The 19857-nt window shown below is 51.6% G+C and overlaps 1 protein-coding gene across 1 annotated transcript; it reads right to left on the bottom strand.

Annotated features, from left to right (window-relative positions):
- Window positions 1–14116: 14116 nt before the first annotated feature.
- On the bottom strand, window positions 14117–18297 carry Msx1 (msh homeobox 1). The gene is made up of 2 exons (XM_006985613.4): window positions 17608–18297; window positions 14117–15312 (listed from the first exon to the last, which is right to left on the bottom strand). The coding sequence occupies exons 1-2, from the start codon at window positions 18074–18076 to the stop codon at window positions 14870–14872; spliced, it is 912 nt and encodes a 303-aa protein (XP_006985675.1). The 5' UTR covers window positions 18077–18297; the 3' UTR covers window positions 14117–14869.
- Between the last annotated feature and the right edge of the window lie 1560 nt (window positions 18298–19857).

Genomic DNA, 19857 nt, shown 5'->3' with positions numbered 1-19857 from the left:
GGTATGGGAGGGCTCTCCATCTTTCTTTTACAAAGTCTGTTTCCTATGTGCAAATGGAAATGTATGATTGATATGGCCATCTGTATTTCTTTCTGACTGATTTTTAAATGCTTCAATTTATCTGTTCTTTATCTGCTCAGTTTATTTTTTGGGGGGAAAACCCCACATTAACAAGTGGTCAGGTGGCACCATCTTAAACAAAGGCAATCACGTGGTCAAGCTGCCATCTTAAATAAGGTCAAAACAGACAGGTCATATGGACTTACCAGCATCTTTACTAAGGGCAGCAAAAAGTCACTCCCTTTCTGTGGCTTGAGCATGTGTGGGGTACCCAGCACTCAGGCCGTCTGTATGGGGGAGAGGTCAGGAAATTGCTTCACGCCACATATTTGTTTTACAGGCTGAGAAAGGGACTCTGGTTTTTGGCCTGGTGTTCCTCAATGCCCCTCTCAGGCTCAGATGGGCAGGGCCCAGAGACCTATGCCCCCACATACTGGCAATAAAGTTTTTAATACAAATCTGTAATTCTGCTAGAACTCAAGGGTATGAGTCTACTTCTGCTGTTTTACAGATACCCATTGTCTGCTCTTCTATGCTATGGGTTTCCGTACTGATTGATAATACTAATTTATCTAAAACTTTTATGTCCTTTTATGAACTAAAAATTTATATAAACTTCACAGGATCAAAAGAAACCATTGGATGCCCCAGTCCTCAAATACCTGTAGAGATCTGAGACTATGACATTTAATATAATATAAAAGCTTTTGATGACAGAGAGACATGTCAGCTCCTGGCAGCATCCTGTATCACAGAGGTCAAACGAGCTCCAGACAAATGAGTTTCCTCACCTGTCTGTTCCTGGGGATGGTATTTCTTTCCCTCCTGGCCTCCCTTTCCCAGTCACTAAGACCATAGGCCAAAAGGTTCCAAATAAATTCATAAATTTTAACTCTCATCTCTGGTCTATGTTTCAGCAGGCTGGCAGAAACATCGACACAACAGTTGTGGACCCCAACCTGCAGCACTTCCCCTGCTATGGATGCCAGCAGAGACTCTTGTCTATGTGATGTGGACCAGCCCAGACAAACGTAATTACTTCCTTTCTCTGCAGCTAGGTCAGATGACCACACACTTCTGATAAATACCCCACTTCCCGGGTTCCCTCCCTACCTTTAACTAGCCAGAGTCCTGACCACCTGCACCCTATTGCAACTTGAAACAGCTTTGGAGAATACATCATCCTGTGCTCCCTGTTCCAAGGACAGGCTGGAGGGCTAGGTTAAGGATGGAACCCCTGGCATAGAGTCCACCAAAAGGGTTTTTTTTTCCTTTTCTCAGAGGGTCCTTTTCTCAGAGTTGGGCCATACCCGGACTCTGTTCCCACTCAGCCTTGGGATCTTTTCCCTGTCACTTTTCTTTGCTTTCTCAGGAGACAGCTTAAGAAATAATTATTTCTATATAAGTCATTCAGGATTGTAGCCTGGCTATACTCAGGGATCAGAACTACAGCTACAGGGCATTAAAAATGGTGATAGATTCAGATATCACTGTCAATGGCTTAGAGAATGTCTCTCCTTGCTCAGGATCTATTCAGGCTTAAGAATGTAGGCCTCCCTGTTCTTGCTGACTTTATTGGTCTGTGACCAACTGGGAAGCTTACATATTCAGATTTAATTAATATATGCTCTCAAAGTTTTATATATATATATATAAATGTATATATATAAATGTATATATATATACATTTAACAGATTTTGTTCCCCCAGTCCTCAAATACCTGTATAGATCTGAGACTATGACATTTAATATAAAAGCTTTTGATGACAGAGAGACATGTCAGCTCCTGGCAGCATCCTTTATCTCCTCCAAGAAGATGGATGGCCACAGAATAATTTCTACCCAGAAGTTCATGGCAAGGCTGGCCACACAGCAAAAAGCTGAGATCCTGTCCAGACTGTGAATATGAGAAGCAACAGGGATCAGTTGTCCTCTCTGCCAAGACAGGTAGGATGACCTCCCCACATTTCTACTTCACAGAAAAAGAAAATTGGCAGATCTCTGGGTTTATCAGCTGAACAAGTCCTGCCTTTGGGGCTTCTGTCCCCCAGCAACCACAGAGAGACTTGGAATTGGTGCCTAGGTAGCTAGAAAGCTGTCTCATTTCTTAAATTTATCCTTCTCAGATCTGACAATATTTGATGACTAGGATATCAGTTTAACAGCCCCAATCCCAAGATATATATATATATATATATATATATATATATATATATATATATATGCTCTCCAATTACAGACAGGTATGCCTCATTCACAGACTTCATAGTACAGAATAGACTGGTTTCAGATATAACTCCAGAGGTTCAAAGTTTTAATATTGATAAATGCAGCTTTGATAAACTGATAGAACATTGACTACAAAAAGTTCTTAAGAGTTCTTAAATGTCTATGAATTTTTAACCCTTTTGCTATGATGTAAATCCATTCCAGCTGTCTTACAGATACCTGCAGGTTCCTAGAAAAAATTCTGCCAAATCTATTCCAGCTGTCTTACAGATACCTGCAGGTTCCTGGGAAAAGTTCTGCCACTGTATCAAGAAATCTGGTCTGATGAAAACTAACAATCTCCGGAGTCCATTTCTGACCCTACCTATTTTTCAAGGGTATTTTGCAGATTCACTGTTCCCGCCTGACCTTCAGAGAAACAACAGATGCCATGGCCTCTGTACTCCTGATTTGGCATGCCATTTCCCCCCAAGCTCCTGGAACACCACTGCTGCAGTCTGCCTCCTCAGGTCCTCAAGGAACGTTCCTGAGATCTCCCTCCGTGCATGACCCCCGGCATCCCCCTCCCCCCTTTGCCCCTTGTCAGCTTGAAGCAGTCTCAGGAATTCAGCGCCCTCGTTCCCCAACATGCTTCCATAGCTCACCTTTATTATAATAAACAACATGGAGGAATGCTAATATTCTGACCCGTTCCTTGAAACCCCACCCCTTGGGGCCACCCTGCATCCTGATGTAAAAGCTTCATTTTAAGAAAAAACTCCTCCCCTTCCTCTCTCTCTTCCACTCTCTTTCTTCTCTGCTATGAGGTGCGCAGACCTCCACTTTTCCTCTCTTCTCTTGCTCTCTCTCCTTTCTGTCTTTCTGTCTCTTGATCTCTATATTAAAATGAACTCTTTCCACAGATGCAACGCCTGGGTTATGAATGAATGTCTGCTGTCACCGCTGCTGCCATGCCTGCATGGTGTGTCTTGCCTGCCACCAGCTGCTGCATCTGCCCAGCATGCCAGCATGTTTCCCTGAATGCGTGGGATACCCTTGGAGTCCCCCACATGCATATATCATAACAGGCGGGGTGTGGGAGAGCGGTGGGTATGGGAGGGTTCTGATGTCATAGAGTTGTGGGAAAGGAGGAGGAGGGCTCCACTGGTTCCCTCCTGGAGTCTTGGTTCAGTGTGAGACTTAAATTAGAAAGTAAATTTCTTGACTTAATGAGGTCACAGGAGCAGCCCCTTCTGCCCACCTCCTTTGCTGGAAGCCCTGTTCCTCCTCTCAGTCTACAACTGTCCACAGTCTGCTCTGGATGGGGAGACAGGATATGAATGGAGCAGGCTGAAGTCCATGGAAATAAGGGTTGGCTTCTTCCATTTTCACCCAGAGCCTGCAAGACCAGCTGTCTGGGGGTTGAGGAACAGCCTCTATCTCAGCATCCAACTTCTTGCCTTCTGGAACTCCTTGGAGAGAGAAAACAAGAAGTTTTGCTCACACTCAATAAGTTGCTTTGCCATCCAGCTACTCGCAGGACCTCTGGGAACTGTGACTGCTCATGGGTAGGAGGAGACTATAATCCATCTGAATCACAGATGTGCAGTCCTAGTGTGTGTCGGGCATGGGATGCACAAATGAAGCCTCTGGCCTCTGACAGCTGAGAGTCTAGAGACAATGGGACAAGCTTCCTTCACTGCCCTATGGTGATTTCATGTGGCCAAAAGGTCAGCAGTCCAGGTGGAAGCAGCAAGTGCAAAGGCCCTGAGGTAGGACTGTGTGTGCTGTAGCTGAGAGGTGGCCAGAGAAAGCACAATGGTAAGGGTGGCTGGAAATCACAGGGACACTCAAGTTGAATCTCATAAGGTTTGCATGTGTCCATGTGTGTGCAGGTACATGTACATACATGTGTGCCTCTATGTAGAGGCCAGAGGTTCACTTTGAGTGTCTTCCTCTATTACTCTCCACCTTGTGTTCAAGAACTTGAAGCTCACAGGTTTGGCTAGACAATTCCCTGACACCACCACCCACCACCCACCCCACCACCCACCCCACCACCCTCCCCAACCCCCCCACCCCCACCCCGCTCTGCATCACAAGCATCAGGATTGAGGCAGCACACTGTGGAATCTAGCTTTGCATGTGGGTGCTGGGATTAAACAGGTTCTAATGCTTTCTTAATTTTTATTTTTATTTGATGTGCATGGGTGTCTGCCTGCATGTATATCTGTGCACTGTGTGTGTGCAGTGCCCACAGAGACCAAAGAAGGCTTTGGGTCCCCCTTGGAACTGGGATTATATATGGTTATGAGCCTCCAGGTGGATTCTGAGAATTGAACCCGGGTCCTCTGGAAGAGCAGCCAGTGTTCTTAACCCCTGAGCCATCTCTCCAGCCCCACTCATGCTTTTGTCACACACACACACACACACACACACACACACACACACACACACACACTATACCAACTGAAACATCTCCCCTTCACATTCCATAGAGACTTGTGGACCAAGGTAAAGTCTGTATAGTTTACTGTGAATAAACAGGAAGCCATCAAAGTGGTGTGACTTGGGGGCGCAGCGATCGGATTTAAATAATTATCCCATACAATACCCTCCCACAGCCGTTGTGGAAACAGATAATGACTGACCAGCTACCAAGGTAGGGTCTTAGAAGTTACTATTGCTGGGAGGAGAACATTTAACAAAAGAAAAGACTTTACCCTTTGTGAATCTGGATCAAAAGCGGAGATGCCATATAGCAAAACAAAACACACACAGAGCCATACCACAGCTGAAGGATGGCCATAGCCTCAGGGTTCTGTGCATGCCATGCGAAGGACACTTCCTTTATATCCTCCAGTGTCCCCATGTTGTCTCCACAAGGAACCCCACCCCAGTCCCTATCTCATCTGTTGTGATTTGAATGTGAAGTGTCCCCCATTAGCTCCTGCATTTGAACACTCAGCCCCCAGTTGGTGGCACTGTTTGGGAACCTTGCGGAACCTTTAGGAGGTGGATGGAGTCTTGCTGGATGAGGCAAGTAACTGGGAGCAGGTTTTGAGGTTTTATATAGCCCAGTGTGCTTCCTGGCTGCTCTCCGCTTCCTGGCTGCGAGCGTAACGCCTCTCCAGCCGGCCACTATGCCTGCCCTGTCACGGTCCCTTCCTAAACTGTAAAGAAACCCTTCCTCCCTTAAGTGGCTTCTCGTCAAGTGTTTGGCCGCAAGAACACTAACATAGATAGCACCTTCCTCTGCCATAGCCTCCCCTGGCTTGGTGGCTTACTTTGCACTCTGTCCTTGTTAGCAGCTACCTCCATGAACTGCCAGGGAGAAACACTCATTTTGCCTACTAAATGTTGGCGATCTGAACCTGTGTCCTCAGAACCAGTGACTCCAGCCACCTGAAACCTTTCACCCTGAGAAATTAGATCCATCACGTTAAAAACAGAATAAGAAAGCAAGCAAGTAATCTCAGCACTCTGGAAGCAGAGGCAGGAGAATCGGGAGTGCAACGCAGCCCAGGTCACGTGAGAGATCCCATCTCAGAGGAAGCAAAGACATAAACAAATACAAAATAAAATGAGAAAGAAAAAGGAGACATTCACTCGGGGCGCTCCGGTCCTTCTCTAGCTCCCTAGACTGCTGCAGAGAGATCCAGGGCTCTGTTTCCAGAAATGGAACCACACCTCAGGAACTCTCCAGTGGACCTGCCCCCGAGGGCCACTCAGATGCTAACATTGCAGATGGGCTAGGTAGCCACTTGCCCAGCCCTCATCCTGGCCACAGGAGCCATACTTACCCCTGAGGAACTTAGGAGACATGTCACCCAAAGGCCTGGCTTCTAGGGGGCTGGTGAGAGTGGGAAGCAGAAGGGCCTTAGGAAGAGCAGCTGCTGGCTGCCACTCCTTCCTCAGGGCTTCCTGATACTTGCCTCTGCTGGTACACACAACCACAGACCCCAGGGAAAGCTGGGAGTCTGAGTGAGAATCCAGGCTCCCTAGATCACTGCTTGGTGGCCTTGGGAGTGTTGCTTGACTTCTCAGGACCACTACTGATGCAGGATTTTCCTCTAAAGGCATACTGTTGATTACAGGAGGCACCTGGCACAGAATCCAGCTCAGAAAAAAAGTGTGCTTTGAGCAGATGGGGCCAGGCTGTACTGAGGTGGGGTGGGGGCAGAGGGGAGATTGACAGGTATGCTCACCAGCAGAAACTGAAGAATGAATAAAACCCTAGGTGGAGTTGGAGGGAGGAAGAGAGGAAGGAAAGGGAGATGACTTCAGGGTCAGAAATGAGACCCGAGCACCAACTCCGTCAAAATGTGCAGCAAAGGCAGGATCAGAAAATGGGAGCGTGCCTTCCCACGTGTTCCTCTCCTCCCTTCAGACACCCCACCCCACCCTACCCCTATCTCCACCCTCACCCCAGCTGGCACTTGCACAACCTCCTGAAATGCAGTCACCTAGGACTCCCTTGCCTTCTCAGTTTGAGCCCATTCTGCCCAAGACCTCAGTCTACCTTCATCTGCTGTGTGTCAGCATACCTGTGGCCACAAGGGGGTGGTGATGCTAACACTCGCCTCTCTGTTACCTGGCCCTTTGCAGGATTAAGTCACCATGCTCTCGCACTCTGTTATTTGGCGCAGGCTTTGGCACATGCCCCCACTAGATCAATATTCTGCCTTTCTGTTCCTGAACTGGAGATGGGAAAAGGCAGACCTCAGTTTCCCTGGGTTGTGAAATGGATGCTGGGAAGGATTTGGGTGACTTGAGCTCTGGGACCACACAGCTGGCACACAGCTGGACTAAGGAGCCCAGCACGGTGTCAGAAAGAGCAAGCAAGTAGCATTGGGAGCTGCGATTGACCAGGAGTGTTCCTGATCAACTCCACCCCACAGCTGAGGCCCAGCTGGCTTCTTACCCAGCTGGCACAGAAAGAGCTGAGCTTCAGAGACTCCTGGATGGAGCTGGGGACCAGGCTCTGGATCTCACAGCTGCATAAGCTCTGAAAAGAAGGATCTACGAGCCTTGGGTCTTGCACTCTGAGAGGTTGGAAGGTCTCTCCCAGCACCCTTTGGGTGGGTGTGGGAGAACACACAGAGAGGAGATGTTCATAGAGGAAGAGGCACCTCTGGGCAATCTCCCATGTCACCATTGCTTCCCAGCTAACTGGGGCCCCAGTGCCCCTCCTACCAAGACCCTATTTCTTTACAGTGTTCAAAAAAAATGCACCAATTCCCTGTGGTCTTACATGCTTCAACTACCAGAGGCTAGTTCCAGCCTGGCTTTTCCTTAGGACCTTTGCACTCAGGTGTCTACCTCTAGGAAACTTCTCCTGGATGTTCTTTGAACCCCAGACTTCATACCCCACACTCCAACCTTCAGCTTTCAGCTAACAAGTCACCCCTGCAGCGAGACTGAACTTGACTGTTTGGAAGACAAGAGGATGCTCTCCATTGCTGTCTTTGAAGCTTCGTCTTGACCTGGAATTCCTACTTACCTGCTACCATGCCCTGAAGGAGTCAATGAACACTGAGCCTTAAACCTGCCTAGATTTTTGACCAAATCCCAGGATTCCTTCCAGTCTGATTTTCTTGTGTCAAAGAGGACTCCAGCCCACTAGTGACAACAGCAGATCTCGGAGGTGTTGTCCAAACCCAAGAGTGAGACAGAGCTGGTCGATCCTGGGAGTTGAGTAGGCTCAGCACAGGAGCCCGCTGGAGCTGGGAGAGTAAAGGAAGTGTCTTAATTCTGGATCTTTCCACCAAAGGGATGCTTGTCCAAGGAGCATCCCTCTGCTTCCAGCCCTATTTATCCTTTCTCCCTCCTGCACACCCTCAGAGGATGGAGCCTGGAGAGAGCTCTTCTGACTTCACTGGGGAAGTGAAGGGCTAGGGAGGAAAGGCAGAAGCCATAACCCTGGCCCTGTATCCAGTGCCCTGAACTCTCCATTGCTCGCCTCCCACCCTATTCTCCAGATTGAGCATTTATTGTTGTAATCCTCGGGGAGAACCCAGAAGGGCCCTGAACACATGCAAGGTGTGTTACTGGCTAGCTGCAGCGCCATCAGGGAAACTGCCATGACAGCCCTCCCAGGACCTATCACACTTTGAGGTCAGGTGATAAACAGCCCACGATGAAAGGCTCTTTCTCTCATTCTACCAAATTGTTGTGCCCACTTCACAGATGGAGCCCAAGGAAGGCTCCCAAAACTTAACAGCTAGGGGAAGCCCACACCTAAACACCAACTTCCAGATTGTTCAACGTGGACAGAGCCTACTCTTTGGAAGCAACCCAGCCCTCCACACTCAGGAGTTCAGCACTGACCACTGGATAGAAAAAGGGGTGGGGTGTCTCTCTAAATGTAGCAACATTAATGAGGTACCAGCATATGGGAAAAGAGTCCAGTCCATTTTGGAGTAGCCAAAGGAGGGTGTTGCAGAGGGAATGTTCTTAAAAATGCCATACTGTGGCAGGCAAAGGTTAGACTTTACTCCGTGTCTGGTGGACTTTCTCTTGCTTCTTGACCAACACAGCAAATTGTTCCTGCAGCCCTGCATATGCACAAACAGATACTCAGGGCTGAAGGTGGGTATCTGCCCAGTCGAACTACAATGTAGAGATTGCCTGTGCCTGCACAAGTTGGAGGGTGAGATAGCCCTTGCTGTCCTACCTCGAGATAGCCCCTGCTGTCCTATAGCATCAGAGTCAAATCCAGCAGTTTGTCTCCTGAAAAACTGAGTAGCAAAATCCCTCACAGGGATCTGTGCCCATGAGGATGGAGGTGGTGTGGTGGGCCCCAAGAACCAGGAACAGAGGGCAGACCCTTAAATTTGCTCCTAACTAAAGCCCGAAGGCAACTCTTTATTGCACCTGTTAAGATGTGCTAGGCCATACACAAAGGCATTCAGGGTGCAATCAGAGCTTCCATGAGACATAGTAAATTGCTAGATAAAGGTCACCATCCAGATGGCAACAAGCCTGGACTTGAGCCCCATGGCCTGAGTGGTCAGCATACTCTGGCTCTTTGAGATCTCCTGGAAGGTTGGGACATAATTCTACCTGCTCTGTTAAGAACCCATGATCGATATTTGTTGTTGAAGAGGACAAACACATTGCAGAGCTTTTCATGTTGTTCCTGTGATCGCTAGAAAACAGGAGAACCTTGCACTTGGCATATGGGGAAAAGACAAGCTCAGGGAAGTTAAAGAACTCGTCTCAAATCACACAGCCTCCAAATGTCAAAAGCCAGCAAGTTCAGGCAGACAATCCAGCTCTGCGCCAGCAATCAGACATCAACAGACTGCAGTACCTAGCGGTACTCCGGCCATTCCTAGCAGCACCCATGTCTTTTTGCCTGCCTGACAGGGGCTGGATGCTGGACAGACATTCCAGATCTTGGGCCTGGGTTCTGTCTAAACCTGAGCAGAGTCAGGTCCCTTGGGTGCCCTGCTTGGGAAGACATGAGAGGCTTTGCCAAATACAGAGCAGCTGTTCTGCTCTGGGGAAGAAGAGGGCTCCTGATGTTCAGAAGAGTAGCCCCCAGCATTCCCCACCCTCAGCCCCATGAAAGCTCTGCACCCTAGAACTGACTATGTACACATATGTACATGAGGACCCAAACCCCAGTGCATAGTCACATACGCGCTCCTGCATTCCTCTGGTGTTCACACTTGTGCCTGCGCCCAGGACCTAGGATGCTGTGATTTGCGCATCTCCCACTAAGACCCACTCTCCGTTCTCTGCCAGGCTTTGCTGTGCCTCTCCCTGGGTCTCTCCAGACACCATTCCTCAGGAATTCTTCCCCTCCATCTAGATCTGCCTCTCTCCTCTCTCCCTTTTCTCCAAGGTAGTGTGTTTCTATCAGCAGATCGTAAGCCTCTGGCTCTCTATGGACGTTAGAGGGTGGCCTTGACAGTGTGAGGTTTGCTTCTATGAACTAGGGTCTTTTGTGTATAACGTGTAGGCCTATGGGCTGTGTGGGGCTGTCTGTCTGTGTCAGTGGGCTGTGTGTTGGGTTTGTGCACAAGGTTGTGTGTTTGTTGGAGTGTATGTGCCATCTACTGATTTTGGGAATGTGGTGTGTGATAGTTGGTCATGTGTTGGGCATGTGTGTGTGGGTCTGAGTTGTGCGTCTGCGATGCACGTGTTGGCTTTGTGTGTTTGCTGAGGTGGGTGCTGGTGTGTTGTGTAGATGTGTGTGGGTCCTGTGTACACAAGCACTTTGTAGGTTCTTCCTGTGGTGTAGAGAGCCCGCGTGCAGCGGCCAAGGGGACTGTAGGCAGTTGACATTACGAAGAGGCGGCTGTCGCCGCGGGGTGGCGCTGTGGCAGAGGCAGGCGGGCTTGTGGCCAGGGCCCTGCAGGGCCGAAGTGTGTCGGGGAACCGGAGCTGTTGAGCGGAGCTGAAGGGATCTCCTGAGTCTGGGGTGCAAGCTTGGGGTGCTATGGGGCAGAGTGGGCACTTGGCTGTGGTAGTTGAGGATCAGGTGCTCCGGGTGGCCCCCGGCTGAGGGACGGGGGGCTGTTGCGGAGGAGCTAGCAGCTAGAAGGACAGGACGGAGCCGGGGAGGACGTGCGGCCTCGGGGGCCCGGCCAGGCCGGCGCCAGCCGAAGAGTTGAAAGGCGACCGCTGCCTCTCCTCCCCGCTCCCCTTGGAGCCCCCGATGGCTCTGGCGGGGCGCAGGCCTGGACCGACCGGGCTCACCTAGGGACCTCGGGTCACTAAGGGGCCCCACGATGGGACGCTGGATCTGTAGGCCTCCTGCGCGGCCTGGACAGTCCGCCCAGGATCAGCTATCCGAGCCAAGTACCCTGAAACTAGGCGCTCTGAACGCGAGCCCCACCCAGTCTCCCGGGTCGCGACCGCCTCAGCCTGGCTACCCACGCCCAGAGCTCTGGTGCCCCAAGGCCCCTGCCCTGGCCAGCGTCATCTCCGCCTCAGCTACCACGCTGGGCAGGCAGCTTTAGTCCTGTGGCGTCCTCAGAAACGGAATTTGCAGGCTGGGTTTCCGTGATCTTTCCAACAAAATGAAAACGCCGGTGCAGACGGCCTGCAGGGCAGGGAAGACGTCCCTCTCACGACCCTAGGAACAGTGCTTGCTTTTGGTCATGGGAAAGGGGTTACAGTCACAACTGGGACCCAGATCACCCGTGGCTGGTTGCCCTGGACACTCGGATTTCGTGCGAGAACTGTCATGGCATTCAGTGCCCCTCAGCTATAGAGACTCGGGCTGGTACTCGGGAATGCGTAGGTACCTAATGAAATGAGATCGAATCCCTGTTTCCGTTTCTTCATTAACTGTGTGTCCTGTCACCTCTCTGAGCCGCAGTAGCCGTCCAAGGCTATAGAAATCTAGGTTTGAGCGGAGAAGTGAAGCCGCCGGCACACACGGCAACTTGTCCAACGAGTAGGTTCTACCTCAGGGCCCTAGGTGGTGACCCTCATTTCCCGCGATCGAGACCACTCGTTAGACCACTAGATTGGGAAATTGATCCTTAAAGAACCGGGCCGAGGACCCGCTACAGACATCACTCTAGCTTGAATAGACAAGGACCTCAGCCCCAGAGCCAACAGTGAGAAGCGGTATCCATCTCCCGGCCGCAAATTTCTGCTGCACTGAATTTAAAGGGGCCTCGAAAACTGGACATCAATCCAGTGGGCTGCTCAGAGACTGCAAACATCTATTGGGCACTTTCTGTGTACCCAGCCGTCTAGAAAGAGAATTAGAAAACGAGGTGTGCAAAGAAAGGGCTAACTGCAAAGAAATAAAAATAGAAAAAAAGAAATGAACGGACCCAGTAGTGGAAGGAAACCCTGGCCCAAGACTGCTTCTGAAGGGCACGGTGCTTGCGGGCGGGGGTCCGAGGGAGACTCGGGAGGGGGAAGAGGAGGCGCGCCCGCCTCGCCTGCAGCTACCGCCTCGCTGGAGCCATGGCGCGTCTGCAGAACGCAAACCGTTGCTCATTACGGCAATTATGTTGCTCTAAATTTGCCTCGACCCTAAATTGCTAAACTCAGAGGAGCCAGGAGGCCCGGGAGCTTGGGCCGGAGGAGACACGGGATCTTGCCCCGCCATTCCTCTGTTCTGAGTGAGGGGAAAGGACTTTCTGCGCCAAGAACGCGGCGCGCTGCGCGAGCTGGAAACGCAGGCTCCAGGGGAATCCTCTGCGCCCTGAGTGCCAAGCGGGTTAGCACTTACCCAAATTCTAGAAGCTAGGATGATGAGGATACCAGGACCCCTTCCCCGGGCGAGAAAGCCGAGGTACAGCAAGATGGCATGACCTTGCCTACGAAAAGGGCACCCAGGCACTGAGGCAGGATCCAACCCGCAGCCACCTCTACCCACCCGGGACAGACTCAGTACCACTGTCTACCTAACCATCTCCACTGGCTTTCTAGGAAGGAACCTAGGAGATTCAACATGGGAGTCAGGACGTTTCGGATTCACTGGGTATACTGAACTGTCCTAAACTGTCTCTAAACTGCTTAATCTAAGTGACTGGCAGCCAGACGCAGAGGGACACCTTAGCTTCCAAGTGCCTCTAAAGGGCATGTGGTGTGGGAAGCCAACCTTGTAGGTGTAATTGTTCCATCATGACCCAGGTCCTGGATTTGGCTTCCAGAGGCCCAGAGACTCAAAGTCACTCTCCAAAGTCCTTCCATGACAAAGCTCCTTAAACTTGTCCTTCTTTTAGGGAAGAGGGTGTGGCAAACAGCCAGAAACATAGAATCTTAAGTCCACCAACAGCAGGCTGGAGGACCCAAGGCCAAGGTCCCTCTGGAGTATCTTGGGGTCAGTGCAGAATCCTTCCAACTACCCCGCCCCCCAATCTTAGTCTCATGGAATTCCCTGGCCACCCTGAGCCAGAAGCAGGGTTTCAATCATGGAGGCGTCCACATCTCCCTCAAGCCCAACCCCAGGTACTAGGGTTCTGGGTTCCCCCTCCTGACATCCCTGGACTCAGGTTGCCCAGGACTCTCCTGCATGGAGTTTGGATACTCAAGCTCCCACCAGAGGGAGGCTGGTGGCCCGGACCACGTAAATTTGGTGAGACTTAAGGGGTGGTCACTACACTAGAGAAAGAGGTGGGGGGCAATAATAGGCTCCATTTATTAAGGGGTAATTTTCTGTCTTTCTCATCCTTGCAGAATTTCCCTCAGAAAATTAAACTTGCACTTATATATTTCAAATATATTTTTCTTGGAAGCCAGAACTTGACTACATAAAGGAAAAAAAAACCCGTTTAAGAGGGCAGGAGAGCAGGGCCCAGGTACCCAGCAGCCTTGGGTTTTCTGTACTCTTCAGTATCCCTGGATATTTGTGTGTTGTAACAGAGGCTGGGGTAGCTGTACAAAGCTCTTTAGGCAGCTCGAAATGAAACTCCACAGAGTGTGTCTGCCTGGTGGCTGTTTAGAGACCCCCACCCCACCCCCTTCAGTAGGAAAAACAGGTTTGAGGGGGGCAGGAATTGTCTGGATTAGCTGTTGACAGATATCAAACCGTTTGGGCCAATTCACTTTGTTCTCATAGACAGTTTAAAAGGAGAGGAGGGAAAAAGAGAGTCGGTTATAGGTGGAAAAGAGCAAGTGTCGATTTCAGCTTAAAGTGAATTGGAAAATTGAGCCTAATTATCCTAGGTAATTGCTCCAATTCTCCATTTGACTGTGTTAATGCAAATCTCTCCTGTGTGCCCCCCCACCCCGCAAAATGATTCCTGAACATCTTCCTGGCGCCTTTGAAAGTTGCTTATGTAAAACCGCCACCAAACTGGAAAGCAATTGTAAATGGGAAGAGAAAGAAGGACCAGTAAAACACACAACTAAATCCACAGACATCATATCTTGTAGCTTAAAATTAATTTATTTAACAAATATAGCTATAATATAAATGATAATAAAATTTCAAATATACAATATATTACATAGTACACACGATCCCTTCAAAAGGGATGTTCGAGAGCCGCGAAAATGTACTGTTAAATAGAAACAGGTTTTGTTTTTCTTACTTTTTTTTAGCCTGGTCCTGGGAAATTCTCTTCAACCTACCTTCGTAAAGCACCAGCACGCGCCCTGCCCCCTCAGAGCAATGCTTTGCGGCTAAAGCTCTTGGAGTTTGACTGTGGAAGGAGCTGGGCTCCTTGCTTTCTACAGGACCGTGTACGTTCCCGAAGCACCAAACAGCAATTTCTCTGCGCAAGTCCTGCCTGGTTCCAGGACCGGAAGCAGCTGATGGAGTCATGGCCTCTAGTCCCTTTGGCCTCTAGTCTCCTTCAAGCCCGTCTCTAATTCTGCCGGGGACCACGGATAAATCTCTTGGCCTCTTTGCCCTTAATTTCCACATCTATAACTCGCGGGTGTAAATCGAGATTCTCTCTCGAAGAATCCAAACCCTTCCGAAAGCCACTTTCCCCCCACCCCCAGATGGGATGAGACTTGGAGAACAGTAGGAAGGACCCGGAGGAATTGCAGCAGGGGGTTTTAAGAGAAGGGGCAGGCGGTGTTGGGCAGCGGAGCTTCCTAGGAAGGACTCCGGCTACTAGAAGAGGTGGCTGGGGGCGGGGTAGTGGCACCACAGAGAGGCGATTCAGGACCCACCTATGTCAGGTGGTACATGCTGTAACCTACGTGGGCCGTGTAGAGTCCCACGGGCGCCACGGGCAGCGCAGCGCGCTGGAAGGGACCAGAGGCACTGTAGAGCGAGGCGCCGGCGGCCGCGGCTACGGCGGCAGGGCCGCCGAGGGGGAAGGAGAGGCCGAAGGCGGCGGGCGGCAGCATGGGCTTCGCGGCCATCTTCAGCTTCTCCAGCTCGGCCTCCTGCAGTCTCTTGGCCTTGGCGCGGCGGTTCTGGAACCAGATCTTCACCTGCGTTTCGGTGAGGCTGAGCGAGCTGGAGAACTCGGCGCGCTCTGCGATGGACAGATACTGCTTCTGGCGGAACTTGCGCTCCAGAGCCAGCAGCTGCGCGGTGGTGAAGGGCGTCCTCGGCTTGCGGTTGGTCTTGTGCTTGCGTAGGGTGCAGGCCGGGGGACTCAGTCTTCCTAGGGGGCCGGGAGAGGAAAAAAGGCAAGGAGTTAAGAGTGTACTACTAAGTGACAGAAACCGGTCCAGATTCTGATTTCTCCCAAGCACCTCTATGTTGGACCCTATGGAGCATTTGAAAAATATTTTCTCCGTCTGTATGTAACCCAAGCCCCGTAGGGCGGAAGTTCTTGCCTTACTAAGATTCCAGGTGAAATCTAACCATGTTCAATGCTGAACCACAGTGGGGCACAGACAGTGCCAACCTATCTTAAAGTCAGGCCTTCCCCACCCGGGGCCTCTTCTGGGCTACTGCACAGAGAGAAGATGAATGCTAAGGGGGCCATAAAACATTCAGGGGCCCTAAGCGCAGCCCAGGGTCATACTGGGTCTTATACTTGAGGCATACAGTTGCATTTGTGCCCACCAAAGGTACTGCATTGGTGCTAGCCATCGGCATAGAATGGATCTTGAAATTCCACGCTTTCTATCAAACAGCAAGCTTCCACGGGGCTCTAGGGCCAATCAAAAGAAGAGAGCCATCCAAGAGGTCACACCGTGACAATTCTAGAATATATACGAGGCTGTTTATCTAGACATGCTGTCCTTTCAGATCCTCTCGGGTTTTCCCTACAGTCTCTCCTAATGTGGTGCCTGGGTTCAAGGACCACACCAAGCATAGTGTGTGTGTGTGTGTGTGGGGGGGGGGTTTATGATAGCTTTTCCAACATAGCTCAGTTTCAAGAGACGGGTGATGCCCACTTGTCTTTTCTTTTAAGTTTTCCCAGGAAAGGTTAAATCTCAGCAGAGCGCTGCCACTGTGTGGAGGGCAGGCCCAGTTAGGGGACTGGGTTTCAATTCTCCATCACCCCTGCTATGCGGGACATCACTGTTGCAGGATAAAACAAGCCTCAACAAACCCCCTCCCCCAACACCACACACACACACACACACACACACACACACACACACACACACCACTTAGTGAGTGCCTTGACTTGGGGTCCTAGAAGCTGAAGTTCTAAACCAAATTCCTAAGTCTCCAGGAGGATGCTTTGCCTCTGCTGCAGCTTTTCCTTTAAGAAAGCGAATTGAAATTGAGGACATCTCACCATGCGGGTTTTGCCTAACTATGCACTTCTTGGCACTTAAAAAAAAAAAACAATAATAATAACCCTTTGGGCCCTCAGACCACTAGGATGTGAGTCAAACGAAATTTCCAGTTAACATCCCCCTTCTTCCCCAGCTCAGGCTACAGCGTGTCCGGAAAGAAGCTGGCCCCAGACTCGTTTTCCGCCAGGCCACTCGAAAGAAGGGAGGGTTCATAGGGAAATGTCACTTTGGTTAACAGCAATAGTCCAGCTCTGGGCCACCTTCGCCAACCATCAGGCCCGGGGAGGGGCTGTCTTTTCAAAGACGTTTAATCCCCAGATAAAAATCGTTCCTCAGCATCATGCCATTGAATTTGCAATGCTATTATAGTGCGAAATAATCGGAGGAAACGAGGAAAACTTGGGAATTTCCCGTGCTCCTGAAATATCTTCGAGCGGGTTCGCTGGGGAAAGACGCCTTGAGGGCCACGAGGATTTAGGACTATCGCGGAACACGCCACTGGCTGCTGGGTCGGCTTTGAAAGCCAGGTCCAACGCATTCGGGAACTAGCAAAGCGATTAAGGGGGAGCTCCTTTTGGCTGTCTTGTTGCCCCGCCCCCCTCCACTTGTCCACGATTGTCCCCTCTTGCTAAATCATCCACCCGCCCAGAACACCAACTAACTGCTTAGAACAGGATGAGTGGGGGGAGGACTTCTGCAGAGCTTCGGAACCCCTGGAGAGGTTCTTTACGGGAGAGAGGGGATTTACCGAATTCGACTACCAGAAAGTGAAACTCCGCAGAGAGAGGATGTACTGGCCGCTGGGCCCATCTAAGTCGGGTGCAAAATAACTGGGTTTAGGGTCAGGTGGAGGAGCAGGGAACCCTCGGCGTCCTAAGTACCGGAAGAATAAGAGGGTGTACGGACACCCGCGCGCTACAAATGAGCTGACACGCTCAGCGGCACTACGCCAGGGCCAGGAGCCCGCGAAAACGGACTAAGAGGTTTGCCCGCTCCAGGCCTCTAACTCTCTTCCTGGGTGAGAGTGGGAAGAGGCTCCAAGGGCCTCCTCCCCGCCAACGCAACCTCTGCACGGCCTCCAGGTACCCAGATGCAGGTACGCCGACGCCCGAGACAAGCCGGCGCCGGCGCGCGGCCTGGCGCCCTCGGGCCCCACACCCCCTCCTGGCCCCTTCGCTCTCCATCCTGGGCTGCCTACTTACTGGCTGGGGGCGGGGAGAAGCGGGGACTCTGCATCCACGGGGTCCGGTCTGGCTTCTCGGGGCTCTCGGCCTTCACCAGAGCATCTTCTGGCAGCTTGAGGAGTCCCCCGACTGAGAAATGGCCCAGAGGCCGCGGCGAGGAGGGCGCGTCCGGGGCGCCCAGCGACCCGGGCCGGGTGCCCAAGTGCTGCAACGAGCCACCCGCTGCCTGAGGCCCCTCGGAGGCCACCAGGACACTCTCCTTGGCCCCGGGCTTCCTGTGATCAGCCATGAGGGCCTCCACGCTGAAGGGCAGGAGCGAAGCCGGCACTTTGGGCTTGGCCCCCTCCTCATCTGTGCCCATGGCGGTCGCCGTGGCCGCAGCAGCGCTGGGGGCTTGGCCAGCGCCTCCCCCTGCAGGCTTGCCGAAGGCGGAGTCCTCCACTTTGACACCGAGCGGCAAAGAAGTCATAGCAGCAGCCGGGGCCATGCAGAGCCGGACCCCCACTCCAGCCGCAGCTCGGGCCAGCCCTGGAGCATGGGTTTCGGGCGGGCTGGGAGCGCGGCCGGATTCTGCGAGCTCCCGGGGCCCTGGCCCGGCCGGCCCTCTCGCGCGAGCCTCCTGCGGCTCCCCCAAAGGCCAGCTCCGGCGAGCTGGGCCTGGATCCCTACGCCGCGCAGGCCGACTTCCCGGGCGCACTCGCCGGCTCCGGGTCCGCCGCCGCTCCCCTGAGAACTTGTTAATAAGGCAAGGCCAGCGCGGCAGCAACCAATCAGCGAGCGAGGGGGCGGGCCCGGAGAGAACCATTGGGCCGCGCTCCTGTCCCGAGGCGCGCCGGGCCTGGGGGCGCTCCGGGCAGGAGAGTACCGGGGGAGCCTTTCCGCCCGACTTCGCCCGGTGGGCATCTGTCCGACTGGGTCCCTTTAGAGGTGGATCCTACCGAGTTGCAGAGGGACTTTCCTTTATTATCACTTCTCTTTTGCCCTAGTCGTCCCCCACTGTTCCTTACCCGTTTCTTCCTTTTCCCTCCTGTTTTCTTTCCTCTACCATTTCTCTCACGGTCTGTTGCTATTTCTTTCTGGCCCCCCTTCCCTCTGCATCTCCCTCTTTCTACCACGAAGATTTTACTCCAGTCCCCTTACAAATTATTTTATATTTGTTTTGAATGGTCATAGTTATTTCTAACAGTAGAAAGGGATCGTATTAATTTATTTCTTTAAAAAAAACATCCTACGTGTCCTGTGTATTTCAATCTTAAAAAGTTTTACCTCGGGGTAATAGTGAGCCTTTGTTTCTAACGGCTGAACAAAGTTTGTCAAAGGAAGCCTGGGCCTTGTTGGTTCTGTGGGTGCAAGAGCATGTAACATGATCTGGGAAATGCGTTTAGTTTTCATACAAACATGTACCCTCTCCCCTGACTTTTCTCCAGAAAGTTACACCTCTACCAGAGAACTGCTGGCCAAAGGAGCCCCTGGATCCTTTGGGTGGAGAATTGGAAACAACAACAACAACAAAACAAATCACCGATCTGGCCTCAACGTGACCTCCAGCAATGAGTCCTCAAAAACCTATCAGTTTGCTAACGCTGGGGCTGTGTTGGAGGGTAGAGGCCCATTTGAAGAAGGGGCGGGAGAAAGAAAGCAGTTCCTGGAAGCGTAACTTTGGTGCGAGGCTTAGAAACTTTTGTTTGCCGAATTTCGAAGGAAACGTGGTTTTATTTTTGCTGATAAAAAAAAAAAAAGGGAGGAAAGTTATTGGGGGGGGGGGGGGGCGGCACAGAAGATCTATGTAAATTGGGTTCGGAGGGGAGAGGGTTCTTTTATGGCCTCTTATCCCAGGGCCCAGGCCCGCGGCTCCGGGGGAGTTGGAGGAGGTGATTGGCGGCTCACCGGGACTGGGCATTGATGACTGCCGGGCTCTAATCTCCAGGAAACACAAGGGGCTGCCGTGGCCATTTAGGGGTAATTATCCGAGCACGGAGGGATAGCGAATTCCCTGGCCTTTTAACTGGGCGCAATAAAAAGCTGTAGATTAGGGGCGACCAGATTAAGGAAAATGAATTACTTTATTACCCAGACGGCGTCCGGGGTCTGGAGGGAGGGGTCGGGCTGCGGCGAGATCGGAGCCTCACATCTGCCCACGGGGCCTGGAGAAATAGGAAGGCCTCGGGGCGGGTTCGGGAATACTCGCTTCTGTGAAATCTCCGGATTTCTTAGGCATCTGAGACTGCTTGAGCAGGCACAGCGCAGGGTTTGGGACTCAAGCTCACT

Source organism: Peromyscus maniculatus, chromosome 10 (assembly GCF_049852395.1).
Source record: "Peromyscus maniculatus bairdii isolate BWxNUB_F1_BW_parent chromosome 10, HU_Pman_BW_mat_3.1, whole genome shotgun sequence".
NCBI classification, from domain to species: Eukaryota; Metazoa; Chordata; class Mammalia; order Rodentia; family Cricetidae; genus Peromyscus; species Peromyscus maniculatus.
Note: the sequence above shows the minus strand (reverse complement) of the source record. Positions and strands in the feature narration are given on the sequence as shown.

Coding starts and splice junctions, on each gene's coding strand:
- Msx1 (XM_006985613.4), bottom strand. CDS start 18,076: ATGGCCCCGGCTGCTGCTATGACTTCTTTGCCGCTCGGTGTCAAAGTG. Junction 15,313..17,607: donor CTTCTCCCCGCCCCCAGCCA/GTAAGTAGGCAG, acceptor CCGGCCCCCTAG/GAAGACTGAGTCCCCCGGCC.